The sequence below is a fragment of the Chanodichthys erythropterus genome, chromosome 19 (assembly GCF_024489055.1).
Source record: "Chanodichthys erythropterus isolate Z2021 chromosome 19, ASM2448905v1, whole genome shotgun sequence".
NCBI lineage: Eukaryota > Metazoa > Chordata > Actinopteri > Cypriniformes > Xenocyprididae > Chanodichthys > Chanodichthys erythropterus.
The window spans coordinates 15,325,333-15,352,932 of NC_090239.1; the positions used below are offsets into that span (position 1 = coordinate 15,325,333).

The following is a 27,600-nucleotide window of genomic DNA, read 5'->3' on the forward strand; positions in this document are numbered from 1 at the left end:
AAGGACATTATTGAAACATCTTGGTTGCAGGACACTTGGCACACTTTTTATTGGCCTTTTTAAAAGCTTAAACATGCAAAATTCATCCTGTGAAAACCGTTGCATGCATAGAAACGGTGTTTTATAGGCATTCAGTGGACTCAGTTTTTGTGATATAAATTTCAAATTTGGAACACAACTTTGTTAGACATATGGCTTTGATTTTCTAGTAATTTTAGGGTTCAAATTATTTTGTAAAATATATATTTTGTATAAAATAATAAACAAAAAGGTTTAGTTACATTTGCTTTACACTAAAGTTAAACTTATATATCTTTTTACTCTTTCATTTTTTTTTAAGCTTCCACTTCTGCAATAATTTGCTGAGTGTCAAGCAAAGCAGTCATGAATATTTAAGTTCAGATCAATGTTCAAAAAGGAGGGTGACAGGTGAGGATCATGGGAAAAATAAGCTGACAATGATTTGCAAGTATAGCACCATTTAGGTTTTAATTAGCTTTGGACATAATGCAATCTTTCATATCTTTTAATGCTACAAAGAAAGACTGGAATACAAATGCTTGTTACTTTAAATGACTATCCTGAGAATAAACAACCACAGACTCTCTCAAAAGCTATAAGATAAAATTAGCTTTATATATTTTGTTAAGAAACACACAGAAACCCCAGAGTATCACAAGAAGGTGATAAACAAAATACAAAATCTAATAACCTTAAACTACTATATATATATATATATATATATATATATATATATATACACACACACTGTAAATGAGAAAGCTACAGATTCATCTCTGTCTACTGATAGGTAGACAAGACCGAGTACCAAGGCACTTTTGAACACCAAATACAAACATTTTTTGCGTGTATAAAGATCCAGAGCATAGAACTCTGACCTAATTTAGACACAATAGATATGTTTGTATAAGAATATAATATCTGAATTTACAGTTCAGTTTTCAAAGAAAGAAGATGAGAGATATTTTAGAGAAAGGTTAGTGTTTGGTGGGGCTGAGAAGTTGGCCAGGACACCACTATACTGGGGTGTTTTCATTTTGGTCTTCCATTAGCATCTTTTAAAATAAAGTGCTTTACATGACTATTTAATTATACTAATTATACATTTAATACAGCATTTTTGTCATTATGATTGCGTTGAGGGGAATGTAGGGGAAAGCTGAGGCATAAGATTCCACTACTAATATTCTAAAGGGGAAAACAGACACGTTTCCGAGCGACACAGTTTTACGCCACATTTGTTCCAGGTACAAAGCTTATATATAAGGAAATAGTTTTTGCAAAACATTTAACTCTCTTTGATTTATATAAACACAGTATTTGTATACCAAGCTCCATGAATAAGTTACAAATTAAACTACCATTTAAACTATATATAATATTATATTTTGTGTATGCTCTAGTTAGTTGATATTCATATACATAGTAAATTCTGCAACAGTGAATCTGGTAAATCTGACCATAAATGTTAAGAACACTTAGCATCTGAAGGCACAAGACAATATTAGAGTCTAGCACAGAACGTAGAACGTCCCAACACAAGTAACAATCTGATTTTTCAAATATATATTAAAATATCACACAGATGTTAGAGGAGAATGTACAAATAGGTTGAAATAAAGGCTGATAATACATGCGTACAAGACAAAAGCATATATAGACAAAATTGGGATGAATGGATCACTGAAGAAGCTCTAAGTCTACTTGGTCTGGTCCAAGGCTCTCAGAAGGTCACTGCCCTGAAGCAGATGCAAGTTTCCCTGTAGGGGCACGTTTACCTCGCAGTCATATCGTGTCAGCTCTGGCAGACAGTAAGAGTCAAAGGATGGGCCTAACAGTTGACTTATCATGCCTGTCGAAAATAAAAAAGACCTGTAACTTAAATGTCACATAGATAAACACCAACTCGAGTCTGTTCTTCAGACAAATCTATTGTATGACTTCAGAAATATGGAATATATACACTTCTGTTTAAAAGTTTAGGGTCAGTATTTTTTTTTTTTTAATGTAACGTTACAAAAGATTTACATTTCAAATTAATGCTGATTTTGATTTCTATTTTATTTATCAAAGAATCCTGATATGTATCACAGTGTCTGCAAAAATATTAGTCAGCCCAATTGATTTCAACATTGATAATTGAGATGTAACTTGAGAAGAAAATCAGCATATTAGAATGATTTCTGAAAGACATTGAAGACTGGAGTTATGGCTGCTGAAAATTCAGCTTTGCCACCACAGGAATAAATTACATTTTAAAGGTGCCCAAGAATGCTTTTTCACAAGATGTAATATAAGTCTAAGGTGTCTCCTGAATGTGTCTGTGAAGTTTCAGCTCAAAATACCCATAGAGTTTTTTTAATTATTTTTTTTAACTGCCTATTTTGGGGCATCATTAACTATGCACTGATTTTGGCAGCGCGCCGCCCCTTTAATTCGCCTGCTCCCTGCCACACAAGCTCTCGACTATATTACAGTGCATTTACAAAGTTCACAAAGCTAATATAACCCTCAAATGGATCTTTACAAGATGTTCGTCATGCATGCTGTATGCATGCTTCGAATTATGTGAGTAAAGTATTTATTTTGATGTTTACGTTTGATTCTCTATGAGTTTGAGGCTGTGCTCTGTGGCTAACGGCTAATGCTACACTGTTGGAGAGATTTATAAAGAATGAAGTTGTGTTTATGAATTATACAGACTGCACGTTTAAAAATGAAAATAGCGACGGCTCTTGTCTCTGTGAATACAGTAAGAAACGATGGTAACTTTAACCACATTTAACAGTACATTAGCAACATGCTAATGAAACATTTAGAAAGACAATTTACAAATATCACTAAAAATATCATGATATCATGGATCATGTCAGTTATTATTGCTCCATCTGCCATTTTTCGCTGTTGTTCTTGCTTGCTTACCTTGTCTGTGCACAGAGCCAGACGTTAATACTACCTTTCCTTGTCTAATGCCTTGAACATGGGCTGGCATATATGCAAATATTGGGGTCATACATATTAATGATCCCGACTGTTACGTAACAGTCGGTGTTATGTTGAGATCCGTGTGTTTTCCGGAAGTCTTTTAAACAAATGAGATTTATATAAGAAGGAGGAAGCAATGGAGTTTGAGACTCACTGTATGTCTTTTCCATGTACTGAACTCTTGTTATTTAACTATGCCAAGGTAAATTCAAATTTTGATTCTAGGGCACCTTTAAAATATAATAAAATAGAAATATTTTAAATTGTAATAATTTTTCACAATACAGCTGTTTTTACTGTATTTTTCATCAAATATCTGCAGCCTTGGTGAGCATAAAATACTTTCTTTTCAAAAACATAAAAAAAAATGTAACCAACCCCAAACTATTGAGCAGTTTGGCATGAACATTCTCCTAAACATCTCTTTCTGTGTTCCACAGAATAAAAAAAGACATATGGGTTTGGAATGACATGAGGGGAGAGAAAATAAGATCTCTTTGATGCTGCCAAGATATGACTCATGGGATATATTTGAAATATTTGTGAATATTGTAGTGTTGGTAATATTTTGGTTTGTGTCGTAAGGACTAGTGACTGACCTGAGTGTTTGTGTGAAGGCATCATGTGGTATTGTCTGTTACTGGGAGAGCAGAATGACTCTGTGAAATGCTGTTTAAGGTCATCTGAGGTCCCTTTGAGAGATTGACTGCAGCCGTGACGAGAAACCAATCCATTTTGCATGCATGGAAATTTATCTGTGAAAAAAGGAACAACAGAGTGTGTAAATTTGGCTATAGAAAAATTAGAAAACAACTAAAGATAGAGAGAGAGAGAGAGAGAGAGAGAGAGAGAGAGAGAGAGAGAGAGAGAGAGTTGATGTACCCGTGAGCACACTCGTGCTGAGAGACTTTCTGACAGAGAAGGCGCAGCTGTCGACGTTCATCGTCTTCATCCTTTTTTGCATTCCATCTGCAGACTTGTGAGGGGGTACCACCTGCTGAACACATTTCAATTTGATATTCTGTCTTTGGTATCACTATATAAACTTCACTCATTTCCATTATTCTACAGTGAGATCTGAGAGCTTACCTTTGGAATATCGGAGAAAGAGCACGATGAACTGAACTCTGATGGCCGCTTCCGCTTGAAGTTGTGAAAGAGAGCGATCTGCCCCACACTCATGTCTTTCTGTACAGGGGCAAAGCTCTCAAAAAACCTGAAAATAGCAATTAAATCCATCAGTGAACATAATATATAAAATCTAATTTCAAATATAATTTTTTTTTTTTTTTTAATTTGCTAACATCATGATGGCTTCATAATATCACACGTAATTTTTTTTTCTCACAGTGTATAAATGTGACCCTAGATCACAAAACCATTCAGGGCCTTTTTTTTTTTTTTTTTTTTAAATGAGATTTATACATCATCTGAAAGCTGAATAAATAAGTTAAATAAGCTTTTGTTAGGACAGGACAATATTTGGCCAAGATACAACTATTTTAAAATGTGGAATCTGAGGGTGCAAAAAAAAATATTGTCTCGAAAATCGTCTGTAAAAGTGTCCAAATGAAGTCCTTAGTGATGCATATCCACTCACAAAAATACTTTTTTGATATATTTACGGTGGGAAATTTACAAAATATCTTCATGCAACATGATCTTTACTTAATATTCAAATTATTTTTGGCATAAAAGAAAAATCGATAATGTATTGTTGGCTACTGCTACAAATATACCCGTGCGACTTATGACTGGTTTTGTGGTCCAGTGTCACAAATGGGACTTTTTACATAAACATATATAGCTGCCTTTATATTTGGTTGCACTTGCATCAAAAAGTCTTAAAACCCTGTTCACCTGTCTGCTTCACTTAAACTGATAGACTGATAATTTGTTTGCAACAACATATTTGCACATTTATTTGCAATTGGTGTTCTTTTTTCTTCTATTTGCATGCTAATTTGTGATTTGTCTAGACTTGATTCTCAAACACAGACAAGATGTACTGTCACATGGACAAAGCAACTCTGATGCATAGAAGGTTACTTGAAACTTTAACACAACTCGTTTGCTTCCTTGCAAAGCCATTTCCTTCTGGAAGGCCTAATCTAGTTAATCATTGATGCCTAGTTCATGTATTGCAAAATAAAATGAATGTGTAAGGGAATGATGAACTCTGTTCACCTTTGCCGTGGCAGTGCAGCAGTGAAACTGCATGTTTGTCTTGGATCTGTTGTGTTTCTGTCATCCATGCATCCAATATCTGTGCGTTCGTACTGTGAGGGTGGGTCAGGGGTCCACTGAAGATTCTGTCTACCCTCCTCAGAAGAGAGTTGGACGTTTGTTGCAGTTTGGTAAGGCTGCACATGAGCCGTGTCTGGACACGTGTTAGGACTGCTCTTGTTGTCAGGAGGGAATGGACTCAGGGGCTGGAAGAGGTCAGCTACACTGCTGAAGCTGTGCTGGAGGGCTGTGCTCAGGCCTGGACTTGTGTCAGGCACAGGCTCCTCCAGACAAATGGGGTGCAGCTGGAAGTCTTCACCGTCCATTGGAATATATGGAGCAAGAGTTTCCAGGTCCAGATTGCTCAGGTCCAACTGCACACAGTTAGATATCATGTCAACCAAATATTTATTTAAAACAGTTGATGAGAAAAAGTTGCAATGTTTTTAGAAGAAGAAAAATGTTGAACGATTTGGTTCAAATAATAGTAAGTAGGCCAGGAATTGGGGTGAAAGAGCTGATATCATACACTACTGTTCAAATGTTTCTCTGTAAGACATTCAAAAACTAATGGTTATTAGTTAGTAAATGGTTATATTATTACCATTTTAAATAACTGTTTTCTATTTAATATACTTTACACTATAATTTATTCCTCTAATGGCATAGCTATTTTTAGCAGCCATTCCTCCAGTCTTCAGTGTCACATGATCCTTCAGAAATCATTCTAATATGCTCAAGAAATATTTCTTATTATCAATGTTGAAAACAATTGTGCTGCTTAATATTTCTCTGGAATACATTTGTTACCCTTTTTTTTTCAGGATTCTTTGATTCAAAATAACAATAAAGTTCAAAATAACAACATGTATTTGAAATCATTTTATTGTAACATCGCAAAATTTTTGAACAATTTAATGTATCCTTACTGAATAAAATTATTAATTTCTTTTAAATAAATATGTAGCAGTGTATATGTGATTAATCAACCATATCCATTAAGTAAATTTAATATTACTGTACGTCTTGCATCTGCACAGGCACTGAAGTGAACTTGTGAACTTGAAGTTACAAGCTAGTCAGAATGGGCAAGTCAAACTGTTAAAGAAGTCTTTTGTTCATTATCATTCATTAAAAATCATTTTTTAACTAAAATTATATTCCATTCCATTCCATTTTCTTCAAAAAGACTATGACTGAGACTGTAAAAAAAAAGAACACTGGGATAGAATTTTGATGTAATGTAAACTATTATGTATGAAATGCTTGGAAGTATTGTGCCTCACTCACCTGGGTGTCCGTGGGATTTGTTGCTACGGATTCGGGAGTAAATAGCTTCTCTGTCAGCTCCACCTTCAGATCACACTCTCCACTGCCACAGTAATCTACTGGACTGCTAGGCTGCAGGCAAACACATGAAAACACTTAAACACACCATCATGTTAAATAAATCATAATTACACCACTATTTAAAGAGGTCATATTAGGAGGAAACCAATTTCCCTTGATCTTTTGAGATTTCAATGTACTATAAAAACGTAGTTTTAATTGTTTGAATATAGAAAACTAAATTATGGTTATTTGAAATGTAAAACAATATACCACATGGAAAAAAATAAATAATGTTAATGATAAGTCTCTACTGTCAGCCAGTCATAGGGAGAGAGACCAGATGAGGATGGGACATACTGTAGAACAACTGCTGCAGCCACTCAAGCAAGGTGTGGTACAGGGTGTGCACTTGCCCACAGGAGGCGCCTGGGGTACGCTGAAGGTGGAGGGCATGCTGGACAGGTTTCTATCAGGACTGCCCTCAGGGGGTGTGTCCACAACCCAAGACGGAAGCTTGGTGGACTTGGAGAAGTAAGTCAGCTCTTCAAACTCTGGCCTTTCTGCAAATGCATTGCACAAAGTAACAAGTCAAACGATGCCTCTGACGTCACAGTTCAACATGTAGGATCAAAATAGATGCAATGTCATAGAACTAATACATAAAGAGCCAAGGAAGATGAACTAACAGTAGATAGACACACCTTAAACAACACAATGTGCAAAAGTTTAGTGCTCACCATGATCTAGCTCATTTTCAGAGTGAGAGTCACATGAGAATAAATGGTTACATAAATAATTAGGGTGTTAAAAACAACCTCAGCCATCACCAAAAGCAATTAGAACTGTTGAAAGCGTCACTAGGTGGTGATTTCCATTCCATGCAGTGGTTTTACTTGTAAAGACATGCATTGTGATGAAAAGTGAAATTAGTATACCCGTTATAGCCCTGTGTTGAGGGTAATGAAACACACAGACACCGTGTCTACACCGGACGCGGCGCGACGCGTCAAAAGATAATAGAACCCATTATAATCAGTGATACTGTCTACACTGGATGCAGCCGGTTGTCTTATTCAGTGTAGACAGCTTTTAGCTGTGGCGGTGTGGCACGACGCGACGCGAAATAAGTCCCGTCTGGTGTAGACATGGTGAAACACTGCCTGTTGTCATCGGTAAACCTTCAAAAACACAGGTGATGTTGAAATAAAAGTTACTTTTATTATAAAAAAACAAACAAACAAAAAAAAAGAATTTTTATAATACAAAATTTTTTGCTGAAGCCAATGCTAAGCCATAAGATGCTCATGTGCTGTGGAGCAGAAAGATTGAGCTTCCATTTATGTTGTCACATATTGCGTACCCTGCAGCAAAGCCAAGCTACAGTGCCACTGAGCTACAGTACAACAACATCTGACGAAACTTATGACCTGGGCAGTGTATGTGTGTGATTGTGAGGTAGAGTAAGGAGAGCCAAGGGAAGGAGTAAGAGTTCATGCATGCAGGATGGGAGGAGATTTGTAATCGGGGTTTGAGGATGTGAAGAGGGTGAAGGTATTGTAGGGGGAATGGTTGAAGTAGTGCCGGGTGGCGCTCTGACCAAAGTCCAGGGCAATGATGGCGTCTCCTGGCATGGGCGCTAACTGAGCTAACTCCTCAGGCTCCTCCTTGAGTTTAGTGAAAAGATTGTCCTGAGCTTCTGAAACAGAGGAAGCTCCACCCTGGCTGAACAGTTCTCCCATGCTACACATGTGGTAGGGCTTGAAAAGAGCCTCCGTCTGATCCAGCGAGAAGATGAGGGACTGCTCCTCAACAGAACTGAAATACAAAAACAGCATGAGAATAGTTTCATAAGTATCAGTATCATCATTTATTATCATTGTTTAATACAGTACCTCAGGACGTAATTGATGCAGATGATGCACTGTGGTTGGGAGTTGCGATTGTTGTAGATGACGGTTGCCTGGGTCTCCACCCAAACGTAGCCCCCGTGCTTGGCTAGCATTCTGTACTGGCCACTCACCACTTGCCCCTTATTACAAACTGAAGAAGAAAACAGAAAAAGAGGGAATGACTTAAATTGTTACATGTAACAAATAATAAATGGATACACAATATATTTATGCCAAATATATTTCTGCATCCAAGTGATTATATAAATATGTGTGTGTGTGTGTGTTTAAACATCCTAAACATGTACTTAATTAAATAAAAAAATAAAAGTTTAAATAAAACACTCATAATCCTCCATAATATGAAGATATTAAAGGTCATGAAAAAGTTCAACATCTCCATTTAGGTTCAATAGCCAGGACATTTACATACATGTATTCAACTAATATGACTATAGAGTACCCCAGGGATGACGCGTTTTTGTAGGCCAACCCGGAAGTTAGCGGCGCACGGGTTCCCTCGGTTGAAAGCCTATGCATTTTTCCCATAGACTTTTGGAAAATCGCAGAAAATAAGCTCTGTGTTTAACAAAGGGTTATGACACTTACACATTTTGTCTATCAAGATGATCTTTACAAGTTAACACAACATTTATAGATTTTGAAGCCTAAATAAAGTCGTCAGATAAAAGGCTAACAGTAGGCTATAAACGGACTACAGCACATCAACGTCACCACCACCAATCTTCCTCAAACTTTATTTAGAAAACAACTTGATTTAAAAACATGCTCAGTGATTATGATCTGTGCTGTTAAGAATACTTCTTTCCACTTTTTCATGAGAAATTCTGTCCAAATGTCCCGTTTTTAATGATGACGTCTAAAGTCTCCGCCAAAGGAAGTAGTCCCTTTTAGCAATTTTTTAGCAACCGCCAACTTTAAGACACAGTAAAAGTTAAAAAAATCACAAGTGGGTTATAACTGGTGTGTTTTATGTCATAGATCAAAACGTGAAAGTATTTAGAGGCTTTGTTAACCAAAGACCTTATTTCAGGCGATTTAGCAAAAACCCATTAAAAAAACCCATAGACTTTACGGCGTTGGAACCGGAAGTCCTAAAATGCGAACTCGCTTCCGGGTTTTGCCTACAAAAATGCGTCATCCCTGAGGCACTCTATTGACATTCTTCCTCAGAATAAGAAATTGCACTGCAATTAAACAGCATGATTGCATTAATTTCAATGTCCATATTCAGATCTGGAGTAGTAGATGGATTATTGAAGTATATCGGTAACACTTTATTTTAGGGTCTTTTAACTAGTTGCTAATTAGCATGCATATTACTAGAATATTGGCTATTTATTAGTACTTATTAAGCACATATTAATGCCTTATTCTGCACAACCTTATTCTACATTCCTTAACCTACCCAACACCTACCTTACTAAGCAGTAATATCCTACCAGTATATATTCTAATCATAATATGACTCTATATCTGTGTTTTTGCTGTGTTTTGTGACATAAATGGCAAATTAATTATTTGATCATGCAAACTTTAACTTTCTATGTTAGACATTATTTGGGATTATTTGGGCTCTGTATCATGTAAATGTCAATATAAATAGAATAACAATAAGGTTTTACAACAATAATTGGTACAATAAGGTTTTAACTACATTAGTTAACATGAACTAACAATGAACAAAACTTGTACAGTATTTATTAATCTTAGTTTATGTTGATCTCAGCATTTACTAAAACATTTTAAGATCAAAAGTTGTATCTGTTACCATTAGTTAAACGCACTGTGAACTAACATGAACATTAACTTTTTTTATTAACTAACATCAATAAAGATTAATAAATGCTGTAAGAATATATTGCTCATTGTTAGTTAATGTTAACAAAGTAGACTTTTTGTAAAGTGTTACTGAATAGTTTTAAAATGTAACACCAAGTAAGTGGCTTAAAGTTTAATACTGTCTTTGAATAAGGTCCATTACTGCAGATCATGTAAGTGTAGTCATTTTTCAAATCAAAAGATCTTACTGTTAGGTAATACTCCAGGTACTTATCACTGGAAGAGGCCAGTGAAGAACACCAGAGCACTGATCTGGATTAAAGACATCAGAGGAACCAGATCAGAGGTGCTGCACACTTCAAAGGCTTGTTAGCCACTAATGCATTAGCTAATCAGGTGGGCCATCCTGAAGAAGCAAATCTGAGAGCTTTTGGGTTGTTATAGATGAAGTCAAAGGACATATAATGGGATTCAGGCCATCTACTCAGCCTCAATGCCTCATGTGGCAACAACAATCAAATCAGTTTCAAATCACATTCAAAACAAGATTTGACAAGAGCCTTTGTATACAGTGGGTTCATCTTGTGGTTTAGGATGAAACTGGAAGCTGTCCATTACTGCGCGTGAGGGAACTAATCTCATTGCAGCTGTACAATAAAAATGTTTATGCACTGCTTATGCCTGAGATAATACATCGGAAACATAATTAATGAAAATAAATCAATAAGTAATCAATAGAACAGATATGCATTAGCATAACGATGGAAGCCCATTTCCATCACATAAGAAAAAAAAAGAGAAAAAAATACATACATTTTTTTCACATAAGGAAAAAAATACTTTAGTAAATCATAATTATGGGATTAAAAAGTCATAATTATAAGAAAAAAAGCCAGAATTTATATAAAAAGTCAAAATTATGGGATAAAAGCCCATTATTTATCCCATAATTAGGACATAATTCTGACCTTTTATCTCATAATTTCTTTTTATGGCATAATCGTGATTTACCAAAGCATGTTTTTTCTTCTTATGTGGCAGAAAAGGGCTTCCATATATAATATAGAATGTACTACAAAATATAGATTTTTTTCAAATGGTCTTTAAGGTTAGAACTACAGTATATGGTAGGTTTAAGTTCTTGGGGAGGCCAATTTTATAAGCAAAGTGTCCGAAAATATTAAACGTAGAGTCTACGGCATCTGCTAAGCAAATAAATAAAGCAATGCAACAACCATTCAGTTTATAAATATCCCTCAACAATTCCTGGAGCCCGGCGGGACATCTGTTTCCCTCAGTCATCAAGCCCATGGGAACACCTCAGGTCTTCAAGGTTTTGAACTCAAGTAGTTTACCCATGGACAGAGATGAGAGGCATTGGTTCTGTTCCAGACTGTGAGTCATTTCGGGACAGAGACAAGATTGATTTAAAGATAGGTAAATTAGCCAAAACGGTATTCACACAATGAGCTACTGCATTGTTTCTGGTGTGTTTGCGCCAATGCGGGAAATGGAGGTACAAAAATCAGAGCAAATGCAGAAAACTGAAAATGAATCTATGGCTTTGTTCAGATTGGTATCTCCAATTCAAGACTGTTTAGCTGTTTCAGGTCTGAACAGAAAAAGTCCAACTTTTAATGTTTTAGTTTTTTCTGGCTTTGTTTTTGGTGGATGTAGACAGGTACTCACGATTTTGGTGGCTCTTTGTCATGCTTTCAGAGTCCAAAGCATGGCAGAACTCATACACCGAACGGCCAAGAAGTTCCTCTGGTCTGTATCCGATCAGGCTGCTGACTCTGAAACACAAAGACAGGTCAAGAATAAAACTAATGGAACAGTCAAAACAAAGTGTGATTGAATTAAAGCACTGAAGCCATCATTAACCAAGATGCATGACTATTGATTGCATCTAGTGAAAGCAATCAAACTTGCGCTGCTGGGAGCCAATGTAAACTCTCTGCTTAGCTTAGTGAGAACAAATGATTACAAGCAGGACCCTTGTTTATTGGAGCTATAAATCTCTTGTGCAAGAGAGCCGTACTTGTTCTGTTGGATCATTATCTTTAATGTCTGTTTTTCAACTTGCTGGATTAAAAGTCAGAACAGCACACGTATCAACACACTGCCTCCAAAAGATAAAGGCCACATCCTCTTCTGTGTTTGAAGTGCTGTAGCAAATGCTAGATTGAAAGCAGATGTGGCTTGTCTATTAATCACAAATGCATTTGCTGCAATGCTCAATATCTTCATCATATCGTTTTTTTTTGTGATGTTGAATACTTCATACAAACTCATGCAATTGTTATTTTCTTCTATTTGAACCTCCAGTTTTTCCCTGGAGTAGCCTCCTCTCATTTCCTGTTTCAGTATGGTCTTTTAATGAACTCTGTGCGGTCAATAATAAGCCCTATTAAATGGAAGCATGCAAATATCTGACCTCAGCTGTTAACCTTCTTCACAACACATCCACTGTAGTGTAGTACTGATGGGTGACCAGGCACTCAGAGCAGCACCAGCCCCATATTGCCAGGGGACAAACTAACTTCCATGGCTTGTTATGCAAGATTTGTAAGAGAAGTCAATTGTGCCCCTTAGGAGCTTTCAAGAAATGTAGCAAATCTAACAAGAAAAGTTCATAATCACTTTCCCTTACCACACACTGATAGCAATGCAAGGAGAAGCACAACAGAATTATGATAAGAGTTCCCAATCCTGACCTTTGAAACCCACACATACAGTATTAGCTGTCTAATGCTGCTTACGTGCACTCACATAAGCGCAAAATGAAAAAATGGTAAACAGTTTGTTTACCAAAAATACAGTGACCTTCAATGAAATGAGAGTTTTTATAGTCCATGTCTGGGGATCCATAAGATACTGTACTCCTAAATGTTCGCAAAATTACACTACCATTCAAAAGTTTGGGGTCAGTAAGATTTTTTAAAATGTTTTTTAAAGAAGTCTCTTAAAGGATTAGTTCACCCAAAAATGAAAATTATCCCATAAATTACTCACCCTCAAGCCATCCTGGGTGTATATGACTTTCTTCTTTCAGTTAAACACAGTCAGAGTTGTATTAAAAAATATTCCGGCTCTTCCAAGCTTTATAATGGGAGTGAATAGTAACCAGTATTTTGATGCCCAAAAAAGCACATCCATCCATCACAATAGTAATCCATACGGCTCCATGGGGTTAATAAAGGCCTTCTGAAGCAAAGCAATGTGTTTTTTGTAAGAAAAATATACATATTTATAAATTTACAAACTAGAATCACTGGCTTCCGTTAGCGAGTCGATTCCAGTGGAAGAGTGAACTTTGACCTGACGCATGACTTATTGACGAACGCAAAAGCGCTGAGGATAGAGCAAAACAAAACACCGGTCACAAATTAGAAGTCTGAAATGAACATTTTTAAAGAGAAATGTCTTGAGTCAGCTTGAGTTTGTTGCCAAGCCTTATTTGTTTGAACCGCGAGAGGCGTCTACTCTCACCTAAGCTTACGCTAGCCTTGGTCATACGTCATATGCCGGAACTCAACAGGATGGATGTTACCGGAAGCTAGTGATTATAGTGTATAAAGTTATAAATATGGAGGAAAAAGCACATTGCTTTACTTCAGAAGGCCTTTATAACCCCCTGGAGCAGTATGAATTACTTTTCCTATGGATGGATGTGCTTTTTTGGGCTTCAAAATCTTGGTTACCAGTCACTCCCATTATAAAGCTTGGATAGAGCCAAGATATTTTTTATTTTAACATACCTCTGATTGTGTTTGACTGAAAGAAGATAGCCGTATACACCTACGATGGCTTAAGGGTGAGTAAATTATGGATAATTGTAATTTTTGGGTGAACTATCCCTTTAAGCTCACCAAGGTTGCATTTATTTGATTGAAAATGTAGTTTTGATCAATTTAATGCATCCTTGCTGTATTAATTAAAAAAACTTTTGATTGGTAGTATAAGTTGTTTTAGCAGATACACACTCATAATCCTCCAGACAATAAATACAATATGACTCATCCTAAACTACATCGATATTTGTCAAATCAAATCAAATGCTATCTAGAATGAGAATGTCCTATCCACTAAACACACCTGCAAATGCGCATAAACACAAACACACATACACAGTATGCATTCATACTCCAATTAGTGAACAGTCCCTTGCCTCTCATCGCAGTAGATAAACTTCATGTCCATACTGTGTCTGCTCATGAACGTCTTGCTGTCGAGAGGTGTGTCGACATTTGAGGGGTGTGGGATTGGCGCACACAGCATAGTGACGCATGTGAGGGGTGGCTCCGAGAACCCACACAGGACTTGAGGTGGCCGGCTGCTGCACACTTGCAGATGCCCTGTGCAATGAAGCACCTGAAAGACAGAGCGGCGACACAATGTTTTACTTGATAGCACATACATGTGTACATTTCATGAAGTTGTTTCTGAAATGCTTATGCATTCTTACCTTCCAGCTGGCTGATTTAAGGTTGACAGTGCGACCTCTGTTGGTGACCGTACACTTCATCCTCATAAAGAAATCTCTGCCCGTGCTCATGTCTTTACCTCTTCTGCCATACACAGGTCCTGCCAAATTAAACACCTTTTAAGATACATGCTTTAAGAAATCACGCATTTATAATTGACCATGGTGCTGGTCATTAAAGGGTTAGTTTACCCAAAAATGATATTTTTGATGAAATCCAAAAGGTTTTTTTATCCCATAGAAAGCAACCAAATTTCCATCATTCAAGGTCCAGAAAGGTAATAAAGACATTGTTAAAATAGTCCACGTGACTACAGTGGTTTAACCTTAAGTTTATGAAGCGAAGAGAATACTTTTTGTGTGCAAAAACAAAACAAAAATAACAACTTTTTTCAACAATTTCCTCTCTAACTTGTCAGTCTCGAATGCAGTGAATGCAGTTCAGCGCTTTCATGTTTACGTCCGAACGCCGGCTCAGTATTGGCCGAGGCTGATCACGTGAGCACCACGATGCATATGTATGATGCTGATGCAGGAGCCAGCCATCATTCTCTTTGAATGGTGAAATATCACATTCTCCAAAGCTGTTCGCCAAACTTTGGATTAAATTTCATATTTGAAATCATCAATGAAATCTGACAACAACTGTCTAAATTTTGTTCATAAACTCTCAAATCATGACAAAAAATGGCATTTTTCAGGCTGGATATGGGAACTGGAGCTTCTAACGGTTGCTGCAGTGACGCGATGACTTTAACAATAGGCGATTGGCTCTTATTTAGAAGGCGGGACTTATTCCACCATGTTGTGCTTTGCACTTTCTCCAATTCATTATAATACGAGTGAATCGTCTATATATAAAGCCGAGAGAACGTTCTTTATATAAAGTTTTTGACTGCATTCACTGCATCAACTGCGTACAAGACTGAAAGTGTAGAGAAGAGATTGTTTAATAAAGTCGTTATTTGTGTTTTGTTTTTGTGCACAAAAAGTATTTTTGTCGCTTTATAACATTAAGGTTAAACTACTGTAGTCACATTGACTATTTTAACAATGTCTTTACTACTTTTCTGGACCTTGAAGGACGGTAATCATGTTGCTTTCTATAGGTGATAAAAAAACCTTGGATTTCATCAAAAATATCTTAATTTGTGTAAACAAAGGTCTTATGGGTTTGTAACGACATGAGGGTGAGTAATTAATGACAGAAATTTCATTTTTCGGTAAACTAACCCTTTAAGCTTTTTTTCTAGCACATTCAGAGGACTTTGGTCTGTCAATGGGTCGTGGACGCCAGGTGCAAAGTTCAACCGAAGCTGAATCAGTCTGACGAAACCTTAACTACAGTATATTGAGCTCTCTGTGCTATTGCATAGGGATTATCTCCAAGTGGCCAATGAAATGGCAAGAAAATTACGTCATTTGCTCAAGAGCTCTAAACAGGTCAGGTGACAGGCTCATGAAAGATAGAGGAAGAGACAGTGAGAGACAGATAAAAACAGAGGACGAGGAAGATCTGCTGTGGGGAAGGCCCACTTACTCTCATTCTGAGTATGTGTCTGTGTGCAAGCAAACACTTACAGACTTTCAGAAGCTACTTGGGAGAGAGTAAAGGCCAAGTTCACACCAAGTTTGGTGTGAATAAATGACATGAAAGCACAAAAATTCACAAGCTATGTTTAGCACCAAAACTATTCAAATCAAGCCTGCTGAATTCCTGTCATCATCTGAAATACATACGGATACTGTATTAATTCTGAATGAATTCTTGCCTAGGCTATACTACCGAATGCTTTTTAAAACAATTGAATTAAACAAAATGCACGAATGAAAATAATAAATTCCCCTTGTTTATGAGACTGGATTAGTACAGTTTGTATGTGTGTTGGGTTTAAAGGCCTAGGACTAGTAGATTCCGCCATTTTGGTTTTAAAGGCAACCGTATATCCAAATTAAAAAAACAAAATTCTGAGAAAATTGTTCTCACCTGATTTGACATTGAGATTCTCTCTGATTTCTTCATGATCGCAGGGGTGTGTGAAGTCAAAGATGCTGTGGCCTGTCAGTTCCACCTGATAACATTTTGTAAGGGAAGTAAAATGAAATGCTTGGCCACAATAAATAAGGTAACACAAGGCTTTTATAGGTTTCTCTTTGTAATTATTCTGAAAGAATAAAGGAAATGAGGTAAGGCTCACCTGCGTAAGTCCCATAAATTTACTGACATTTTCTGAAAGGAATATCATGTCCCCATCTGATGTTACCACAGCAACAAAGCCTTCCAGAGACTTCAAATACAAACTGTCCATCTGGCTGTCATACTGGTACCGGGATTGTTGGACTGTGCGGCCTGCGACAAAAGACAAGACAATTTAGTATGTGTGTACGGTGTACAATTCTGTCCTTTTTGTAATTTACACTGGCAAATTATCAAAACAAACTCGAGACCTTCTCAATTCGAAAGTTATGGAACAATCACACACTCTTACACAAACATAGACTCATATCCTGTAGCATTTAGCTTCACAAAAAAAGTAAACATCTCAGATTCAATAAAACAAACTTATTTATCAAATTAAATTCACATACTAACATGGAATAAAAACAAGCTATTATAAGCTATATATCAGCAAAGAGGGGAAGTATGAGGTACACAATGCCATGAAAAGCATCAACAACTTGTGAAAATAATTAAAGCGAGGCTCCATGCTGTGAGTTTCATGTCTGCTTCCCTGCAGATAAGACGTCCTCCCCTGCTCATTCAGATCAGGCACAGAGGTCCCGAGCGCTGAGGCTTTGACCCCGCTCAGACATCAGCACTGTGTGTTCGCATTGTGTGTTTGGGTATCAGCAGGTGGTCCATGTCTGCGCTCCCACCTAAAGCCTCACTGCATTCGTTCTGCCGCTATAAATACTTCACTGTGATGTCTTACTTCTCTGGCTCTCAGCCAAACCCAAGAACTCACAATTTTCTGCCTCTGTCCATCTCTATTAGAATCATTTAGGCCTTTTCTGGTCTGGTTGTAAACAAGGTTCTCTAAGAGCCTTGCTCTTTCATGTCTCAGGAAGTTACAGTATGTTTCATTTAGGTTTGTTTAAGTTCAAATGTTTGATGTCAGTAAGATTTATTTATTTATTTTTTTGTTAAAAATGTTAACGTTAAAAAGCATTTATAATGTTAGAAAGATTTCTGTTTCAAATAACTGCTGTTCTTTTGAACTTTCTATTCTTCAAAGAATCCTGAAAATGTTTTCAATATTGATAATAAGACATGTCTTGAGCAGCAAATCAGCATATTAGAATACAAATAAATCTTACTAACCCCAAACTTTTCAATGGTACAATTATTTACAGAAAGAGCATGAGGCTATAAATTTGTCTATTTGTCTAAAAAATGTCTAGCTCAGATCAATTGGTCTAGGAAGAATTTGATGATAAATGTTTGAGCTCATATTGAAATTTGAGAACAATTTGTGACATTTTTTAGTCTTTAGATAAAATTTACAATATCTGATTAGCTGGAAACTTCACAAAAGTTTCCATTTGCTCTACATTAAGCTCATTGCTGTCTAGGAGAAACAACTGAGATGTTGAATAATGTCATTTGTGAATTTTCTTCCCTATGAGAGACTTCTGATACTATTCTAATACTGTTGAATTGTCCTTTACAGAACTTTTTGTTGAAAAGTGGACCGTTTGAAAATGAGACACAAAAGAGAAGCAAGAGATTTCCATTTGCTTCCATTTTCATCTGACTGCTGTCTAGGAGAAACAACTAAGTTGTGAAAGAGATATGAGTTGTGATTTTTCATTTTGACAGGAGATGATCCTCTTTGGTTCATCTGTCCTGGGCCATTTGTTAATGAGGGTTCAAAGATTCATATCTTCAGAAGGATTTCGCTGGAAATTCAGGAAATAATATGATGCCCCAGTGTTCAACCAATGACACCTTTGAGGCAAGTTCAAAATTGCAGAAAGATCAAGACTGAGATTTGGTTCAGATGAGAATCATAACGGCCCTGTCCAAAATGGAATCCTCACAATCTTCCTCCGAGTCCACACTTTTGTGACGTAATGGTGCTCTGAATGTTAGGTAGAATCTGCTGCGGAGCTCACGGACTAGGCAAAAGTGCATATCGAGCTGCTCACGAGCACCCTTCTGAAACATACAATGACAAACGGGACACGATACGTTCTCAGACACACGCACGTAGCGGCCATTGTAAGTTCACAAGATCGCAAGTGCACATGAAGCGTGCCGTTATGGACAGGGCCAACCGCTTTAACACCTATAAGTGATATTATGAATTTATGACTATGCAGAGTCCCACACACACACCTCATTGAACATATAGGTTTATACAACTTCTGGTTTTATAATCGAGTGACCTACAGTATAAAGGTCAAAGCAGAACATCCAGGAAGATATACAGCACGTCGAATATCACAAGCGGACCTGCGAGGCGCCAACACAGAAATGATTGTGGCTAAGAAAAGAGTGTGAGAAGAATTCACAGAAAACAATATCCTAACTAGCAGCCCCTAATTACCCCAGACCTCACTCATCTTGCTCTTTCCCTATTTCTCCACATACATCGATCTTCCCCCACCCACTTCCACATCACACACGCAAATTCATCACCAGATTCCATCTCTTCCCTTTTCATTGTTTAATCCTCTCTCTCTCTCTCACACACAGACATGCACACATACTGTACACATGTATGTGCGTCAGGACTGGAGCCTGGAAACAATGTGCAGTGTTCTTTGTCTGTCTTCCTGCATTTCTCATTGTATATATTAAGGAGTACAGGACATCTCATGGACCTACCCAACCCAACTTCACTGACACATAAACATGTTTACCTAGCTGTCTAAATGAGGACATACCACAGACCTCCTTTGTGTTAGCTAATTAAAATTACTACAAACAAACCACAGACAGCTTAAAAGTTTGGGGCTACTTTTATTCAGCAAGCATTAAATTGATTAAAAGTGACAAAAGTTTATAATATTAAAGCTGCAGTCCGTAAGTTTTGCCTCTTTGTCGCCATCTCTGTTCAAAACCTGCAATTGCAGTTATTTGCGGAATTATCATCTTTACGTGGGTTGTGCATCGGCATGGCTCTTCAGTCACCGCACCGGAAATCACAGATTGTAGTCTTGGATTTATGACCAAAATAAGAATTTTCAGCAGAGAATGTCATCAAAACAAGCAAGTAACAAATCTGGCACTTTTGTTCTGACCAACTGAGAAAAAAAGAATTACAATAAATCATGCTGCCATCAGTGATTAAATCTCACGATCGCTTAGCTCGGATCACGTCAACCCATGCAAATTATTATTATTGTTGTACTTTGTTCTCAAATTGTTAATGTTAACAACATTAGCAGCATTGCATGACTATGTGTATTTAGTGTGTATTAGTGTTAGATTTCAATTTCTGTACAGTCTAATCCCAAATTGTCCATTCGTCATACCATACAATCCACCATAAAAATTATAAGTTTAATTATTCCACCTGCTGTGAGAAATGGCTATAAATGATCCGCCACCTGCAGCTTCCTCACATGTGAAATAGCCTACTAGCTGGGACTCGTTCTTTATGTAAACAGACGTGACGTAATGATGCAAAGACGAACGGCTGCATGCTCGAATTTCCTGCAGAAACCTACTAGTACCAGCCGAATTAGAAAACATTTTTACAAATTCACAGTTGTGAATTGGGCTAAGGTAAGGAGACAGTTATGTACTTGCTCAAAAATTGATTTTGGAAATTTTTTAACCAAAAAGCAGCTTTAATAAAGGTTTCTATTTCAAATACATGCTGTTCTTTTAAGAAAAATGTATCACTGTTTCAACAAAAAAATATTGATTTCTTGTTAGACATCCTCACCAGCAAGTTTGTTACAGTTTGTCAGGATTACAATCTCGACCATCAAAAATATAAGCCAAATTTGGAAAGATATACAATGTTTTTTGTACTCAAAAACATCAAAATTTCTTTACTGTATGGCTCGTTTGGATGCAATACAATCACAATAATAAGAAAACCAACAGATACAATATGCACATACATTTTTGTGTAGCTGTGTACCTGAGTTGAAGAGTTTGCGTGTGCGCAGGAAGCTGATAGCTAGTCTCATGATGGAGGCTTTGTCCAGGTGCGAGCTGATGCTGTGGGGTAACGGCAGCTGATGGGCCAGCTCATAGAACACCTCTGTCTCTTTACTGCGCCTGCAGCGTGCTGCATCACGAGACTTTTCCTTGCGCCTTTCTGAAGGGTGCCTGGAAAACAGAAGAGGCTGATGAAAACAACACATAGCCTATAGGCTGATCTTCAGCTTAGACACTGATTGCAGTCAATGTTTTTAAAGTGGTGAATAGAGAGATATATACTCATACAGTAATTGTACATTACATTATTTATTGTTCTTAATGCATTTTTATGTGGGAAGGACAATAAAACAATGAACTTTCCTTGAAGATAACTATTGTCTTTTTGTTGGCACAGTCACAAGTGAAATATCGTGGGCAAAGAAGGTCTATTGTCTATTAACAAAATATGAAACACTGCTCAGACAGGGGTCACTTTTAAACCAAGAAGCTTTTTATTGGTCAAAATGTCAAATTTGTGTGCCAAAGTTTTTCTTCCGCTCTTATGCAAAATTCCACATTGCACGGATTCACATTGAAAAAATGATTGGATTTCGCCTGTGAAATTATGCTGTGCATAGGTAAAAGTGATTGTCTAAATGCATATTTGATTTATATATGTATATATACATACATATATATATATATATATATATATATATATATATATATATACATATATATATATACATATATATATATGTATATATATATATGTATATATATATATATACATATATATACATATATATATATACATATATATACATATATATATATACATATATATATATATATATATATATATATATATATATATATATATATATATATATATATATATATATAAAAGTCCCATTCTGGGAGCTATAAGCCTCCTAGGAGCTATAAGTCTGCTTCCCAATCTCAGACTGACAAACTGCCAGGTTTGGGGTCAAATTTGGGTTCATTTTTAATGAAAGTAAACTATTCTTCAAAATATTTTGTATCATTTTGAGCATACTTTTTGTCGACAAGCACAACATCCTTTTTGAGTCAAAGCAAAAGCATTGCAAAACCACACCTGTGAGAATCTGTGCAACAGGCTTTTAATCTAAGTTTACTCACTCGCAGAGGAAAAAAAAACTGAGTCATTGCAGGTTCAAGAATAATTTTGTTCTTAAAATTTGACACCGATAAATTAAATATCAGTCAAATCGGGCCGGGTCAAGTCAGGTCACAGGGCCGGGCCCCATGCAGATGTCTATCTTGAGCTTGTTAGTACATGTTATACAGTATAATCTGACAGTCAAGTGACAGTTATATACACTACTGTTAAAAAGTTTGGGGATTTTTTAAATAGTTTTGAAAGAAGTCTCTTCTGCTCACTAAGGCTGCATTTATTTGATCAACAATACAGTAAAAACAGTAATATTGTGAGATATTCTTACAATTTAAAGTAAGAGTTTACTAATTTAATATATTTTAAAATGTAATTTATTGCTCTGATGGCAAAGCTGAATTTTCAGCAGCCATTACTCTAGTCTTTAATGTCACATGACCATTCAGAAATCACTCAAATATGTTGATTTGGTGCTAAATAAACATTTTATATTATTATCAATTTTACAGTCACTTTTGATCAATTTAATGCATCTTTCTTTGCTGAATAAAAGTACTTTCTTTAAAAAAACAAAACAATCTTAACTGACCTCAAACTTTTGAATGGTAGTGTATGAGTGTTGACAAAAATGCAATGCAGAATATGCTTCTGTAAATTAAAGGGTTAAAGGGACAGTTAACCCAAAAATGTAAATGTAAAAGTGAAAGGAAAACAAATAAGAATGTTTTGAACGTTTATCTTGGCAGGTGAAAGATTTCTGCGGTTTGTGGCTTGCCAGTGTGTGAAAGAGAGTGTGGCAGAGAGAAGTGAACTCTCAATGGCCTCTGAGTGCGGTGTGCCACCCTCAACAAAAAACCAAGCCACAGCACTGTTTGTTGGCGAAACACCACAAGTGCTCTCTAATGCGTCACATATGATAACACACTAATACAGATACCAACACACGACACGTGGCCTGTGTGCAGCACTAAGTTTCAGTGTCTGTGGGAGGCCGATGCTGAGACCAGGATCTAGCTGTGTAACTCCAGTAGCAGCCTCCCAGTGTGGGTCCCCTATTCCCCGGCTCAGGTCAGCCTGGCTCTGGGAGTGTTTGTAAAATGTGCACAGCGTGGTGCGGGGGTGCGGGAATGCGATAATCGGCCCTCTATTATACAGCTGCATATTTGGCGACCATATCATGCCCCCTTTCTGCCCTCCCATTTTCAGAAAAAAAAAATTATAATTGTAATAGTAACTATGTATTCTTCTCACAGAAAATGGCTGATTGTTTTTACTCAGAGGTCAAACCATTGGGACTTAAAAATTAATTTTCTGTCTGCTTTTTCTCAGGGCTAAATGAGGAATGGTAACTTCCATTTCAACCCAAACAGTTACTGCTTTCTGTCTCTAACCATACATGAAACCCCATATCAGGTCTTAATGAGCAGAAATCAAGTGCAGCTCTAAAAATACAGACACAATGGTTAAATAAATGGGGAAAGATAATGCAGACTCATCGAGTTCACATGTTCAAAACATTCAATTGTGGGGAAAAAGGAAATGCAATGATCAAACAATGATGTCCTCCCAGAGTTTGAGCGCTTATACAATCAATTACATAAGCAATTTACAGTTATAGGGAACTTAAAGTTCTATGCAATAAAACACTAATGAAATGATGATTATGTAATCTACCAGACAATCTCTAACACTATCTGCCCTTTTAAAAAATGCTCTAATCATTTCCTGGAAACTATCCAACTCTTAAATTCACGCAAGTGTTAATCATATGTCAAGGACATTTTAATAGTAGGGCATGAAAATTTAAGTACAAACTGCATTGTATATGTACAATTTATATATGCACTCATGCATTAAAAATAACAAAAAAAATGCTGCTCATTGCAAAATTTGTACAATGCAACATTGCACTTGACTTAAACACTGCACACTGTTCCCTCATTTTGAAGGTCTGACATGCATGGCAAACCATTAACCCACCAGACAACATTATAAACTAAAACAGAAACTGAACCTTTGTGCCAGACAAACCAAGTGGATCTCTTGAGTTTGAAAGTAGTTATGCCTATCAATGCCAGAAATTTCACATCATTCACATTTCAGAACTGAACAAATCAATAACAATCAATATCACACAAGCAAGAGCAAGTTCAATAAACTAGAAGTTGAGTAACTTACATTTTAGAAACAATCTTGCCAGTTATCTTCGTACGTCAACGAAAATAGTTATTTGCAAAGTCAAAAGAGAATAAACTTCCGCACATCTTCAAGCAAACACACCATAGTAAAGTTTCGTTCTAAATGAATCTGCGTTTTAAACTAATCGGTTGAGTAAATGATTCAATGACTCACTAGTAGTTATGTTATGTTTTATTCCTGAATAAATCGGTGTTCCAAATGAATCGGTTGAGTGAATGACTCAATGACAAAGACTGTCATTTGTTGCCACCTACTGGCATACTGATGTAACCTACCTATTGATGATTAAAATGCATAAAAACCCATTAGCATTGTGTATATTGCCCATAACTTTTTAGACTTGATTTACAATAACAACAATATGTAATACATATCATTCCAGTGGTTTCGTTATAAACCATATAGAAAGCACTTCTCTCACAGACAGCTGGAATCAGTAACCATCACCCAATTTGTGATCTCCTATCTTATTTTTTAAGTAACAGAATACAGATCTACACTGCTCAAACACCCCTTGAATGTGAGCTGAGCGTTAAGGTTTATCTCTCTGCTGAGACTAGTTTTTACAAACCCTTTGGCCTCATTCTAACTGGATTCAATCTCTGGGAGTTGTGTCCTGTGCCCTCTACTAGGCTACTGAGTTCTGTTCCCACACAGTCCAGCTGCTGACCTCAACCCCCAGCTAAACTGCAAACGCTTTCGACATTAGCTGGCTAAACAACTTCTGAATTGGAGATGTGCTACAGGTCAAGGTACCCTGAAGAAAGAGGCCTGCTGGCCGTTTTCACTTCTTAGTCCTCTCTTCTGTGATCTTTTCACCTTTTGTGGCATTACTAGAACAAAATAACGAGATCGACAGATATGTAGCCACTCCCGTCTGTTCTCAACATGCAGTGTTCTTTTAAAAGTGTCAATCAGGCTTTCAACAGGTAGCTAACACGAGAACAGTCTGTATTTCAGCGAGAGATCTTGAGGGGAATTTAAGAGCTGTCATGATTCCTAAAGTGCACATAACGACCTAGCAAACATATTGGCAAGACCGCTGAAACTATCACCTATTGCCTCGGGCGTCATCACGCACAACCAAGGCAAAACCTGTCAAAGGGAGCAGATCATGTGATTAGCAGGCCGACGTGAACCCATTCCTCCCTCTATCTCTCTCTGCATCACCCCTCTCAACCAGATTAGGCCAGAGTTCAGAGAAAGCCAAAAGCCAGACTGTACAGAGCGGCCATTCACTACAGATAATCCTATTTTCCCTAACCTCAAAGAGATGGCCAACCTTTAGTTTCCCAACTAATAACAAGTGAAAGATTCAGTGTTAAACAGAATATGATAAGTGAACCCAGAGTGTCACATATGTATTATACTGCATATTCCTTCTTTGCAGCAAGCTTTGATGGAAGCCATTAAAACAGCACACTTAAATGATTACATTACCCCACCGGCACCAATTACAAAAGACATCACAGTAAATCACAGTGTTAATGAAACACTTGAAGAGCAGGTTAAACAAAGCAGATAAGAGATAAGAATCGGATAAAGTCATGGAAGTAACCAGAGCAGGAACACATCAGGGCCTGTTCAAGCTGTCCATGAATTAAAAAGAGAGGTGAGCCCTGATCCGATAACCTCAGTTTCAATTGGAACATTACGTTCCTGTTAACAAGCCACAAAGATCCACACTGAGGAACATAAACCCCTATGTTCAATATGCCTTAGGCACCGGAGAGCCAGTGCTGGTTTATTTTACCACCAAATCAATATGCTGATTCTGGCAACATCTGAATTTAGAATTTCATCCACGCAGATCACCAAGTCACAATTTACACCATGCAGCAAATGCATTTTTTTGATGATCAAAAGATATGATTGTATGGGTTTGTATCTTGGAGTATAAAGACATTTGAGTGACCGGGGGAGGGACAGTGAAAGAGAGGGCTCAGTATCTGAGTAGAGCTTTGAAATGGGATTTAATTAGTTCAACTCACAATTAGTCATAATTTTATGAATTAGGTCATAAAGACTCTAAAAAGTATGCTGTTATTTACTTGATAGATACAAACTGCAAAATAAATACAATGTTTTTTGAGAATTTTTTTACTATTTGATACCCAATGGGTTTGCAAAATAGCAGCAAATGTATTATTTATTGTTAATTATGTATTATATTAAATTATGTATTCATGTAATTTAGGATCAAACTGACAAATATATTATCAGAAGTAGTTGGTGAATTACAGACTAAAAGACAAAACACATTTTCATAATGTTTGCACTACTTCATGTTTACCTTTTCTTCGAAATTTAGCAGGATCATCATCATCAAAAAAAAAATAAAATATATATATATATATATATATATATGAAACTTTAGTTTAATTGCTGCCTTCATTTTTAAGTTCAATGCACTCTTTTGACCACTTAATTACTGAAAATAATAATAATAATAATTAATTGAGCTCTAGAAACTCATAAAACGAGTAGAAATGACAGAAAAGAGGTTAATTTGATGAAAACAAAGAAACGTGCTTAATTATAAAATATTTTACAGAGTAAGATATTTGAATTCAACAGGTAATTATTTATTGTAAGACCTCATTGCGCATTTTTATTCTCAGTCTCCGAAGATCAAATGTTTTGAATAAAAATGTTTAATTATTTCTATCCAATATTTTAACCCGTAGGCAGTAAGTGTGTCATTCGTTGTCATTGCTTAGTAGGCTAGCAATGCAACTCTGGTGATGACATTTTAATAACTTTTCAAGTCTTTTATATGAGTCCATTAACAAGAGCGAGCCAAAAATAGGACGCGCGCGCACCTCTCCAATATCAAGTCTTGAGAAACTAAAATTGCGGGGGAGATTATGTAAAAAGGTTATTTATAAAAGGGGAAAATGTCATTTCAAATACAACACCAGTACGATTATGAATCCTTTGACTCGATACTGTGGCTCAGATTTGTTAAAACAGCAGTTTAGCTATTCCGCTCTGATGCCAGTGTCACTGCAAATCTCACCTGAGATTCTAAAATTAAGATAAACAGTTTTAGTCAATACATAAATGAGAATTCACGCTATATTAAAATGATTTCTGGCGCCTTACCTTTTTTTCTCTCTGTCGGCTGTCATGATGCGCCTATGCTGAAGACAACCTTGTCCTGCGTATAATGAATTCACTTAACTTTTCCAAAAAAGAAAAACTTTAAACGCGTATTTTCTCACAGATGCCTTTATTTTGTTATTTCTCCTCCGTAATCTCATGACATTTCCAGTAATGACCGGAGCAGTTAGTGCAGTCTCAGAACACTGCCGAGGATTGCACTACCTCTCCAGAGTGACACCGACTGACCGGACGCTGGTAAAGAGCTCGTGAGCGCCACTCCTGTGCTGCGCGTGCT

The 27,600-nt window shown here is 36.7% G+C and overlaps 1 protein-coding gene across 2 annotated transcripts; it reads right to left on the reverse strand.

The window, feature by feature from the left end:
- Positions 1-27,600, reverse strand: epas1a (endothelial PAS domain protein 1a). 2 transcript variants are annotated; one of them, XM_067369942.1, is made up of 16 exons: positions 27,306-27,600; positions 20,841-21,031; positions 16,941-17,092; positions 16,730-16,814; positions 14,725-14,843; positions 14,428-14,630; positions 11,946-12,052; positions 8,457-8,604; positions 8,162-8,379; positions 6,922-7,124; positions 6,523-6,633; positions 5,194-5,606; positions 4,096-4,222; positions 3,889-4,000; positions 3,606-3,761; positions 1-1,873 (listed from the first exon to the last, which is right to left on the reverse strand). In XM_067369942.1, the coding sequence occupies exons 1-16, from the start codon at positions 27,329-27,331 to the stop codon at positions 1,722-1,724; spliced, it is 2,523 nt and encodes an 840-aa protein (XP_067226043.1). In that variant the 5' UTR covers positions 27,332-27,600; the 3' UTR covers positions 1-1,721. The 2 variants fall into 2 exon arrangements, with proteins under 2 accessions (XP_067226043.1, XP_067226042.1); XM_067369941.1 differs by having other exon boundaries at positions 3,889-4,003.

Coding starts and splice junctions, on each gene's coding strand:
- epas1a (XM_067369941.1), bottom strand. CDS start 27,331: ATGACAGCCGACAGAGAGAAAAAAAG. Junction 14,631..14,724: donor TTAAATCAGCCAGCTGGAAG/GTAAGAATGCAT, acceptor TCTGTCTTTCAG/GTGCTTCATTGCACAGGGCA. Junction 8,380..8,456: donor TGCATCAATTACGTCCTGAG/GTACTGTATTAA, acceptor TTTGTATTTCAG/TTCTGTTGAGGAGCAGTCCC.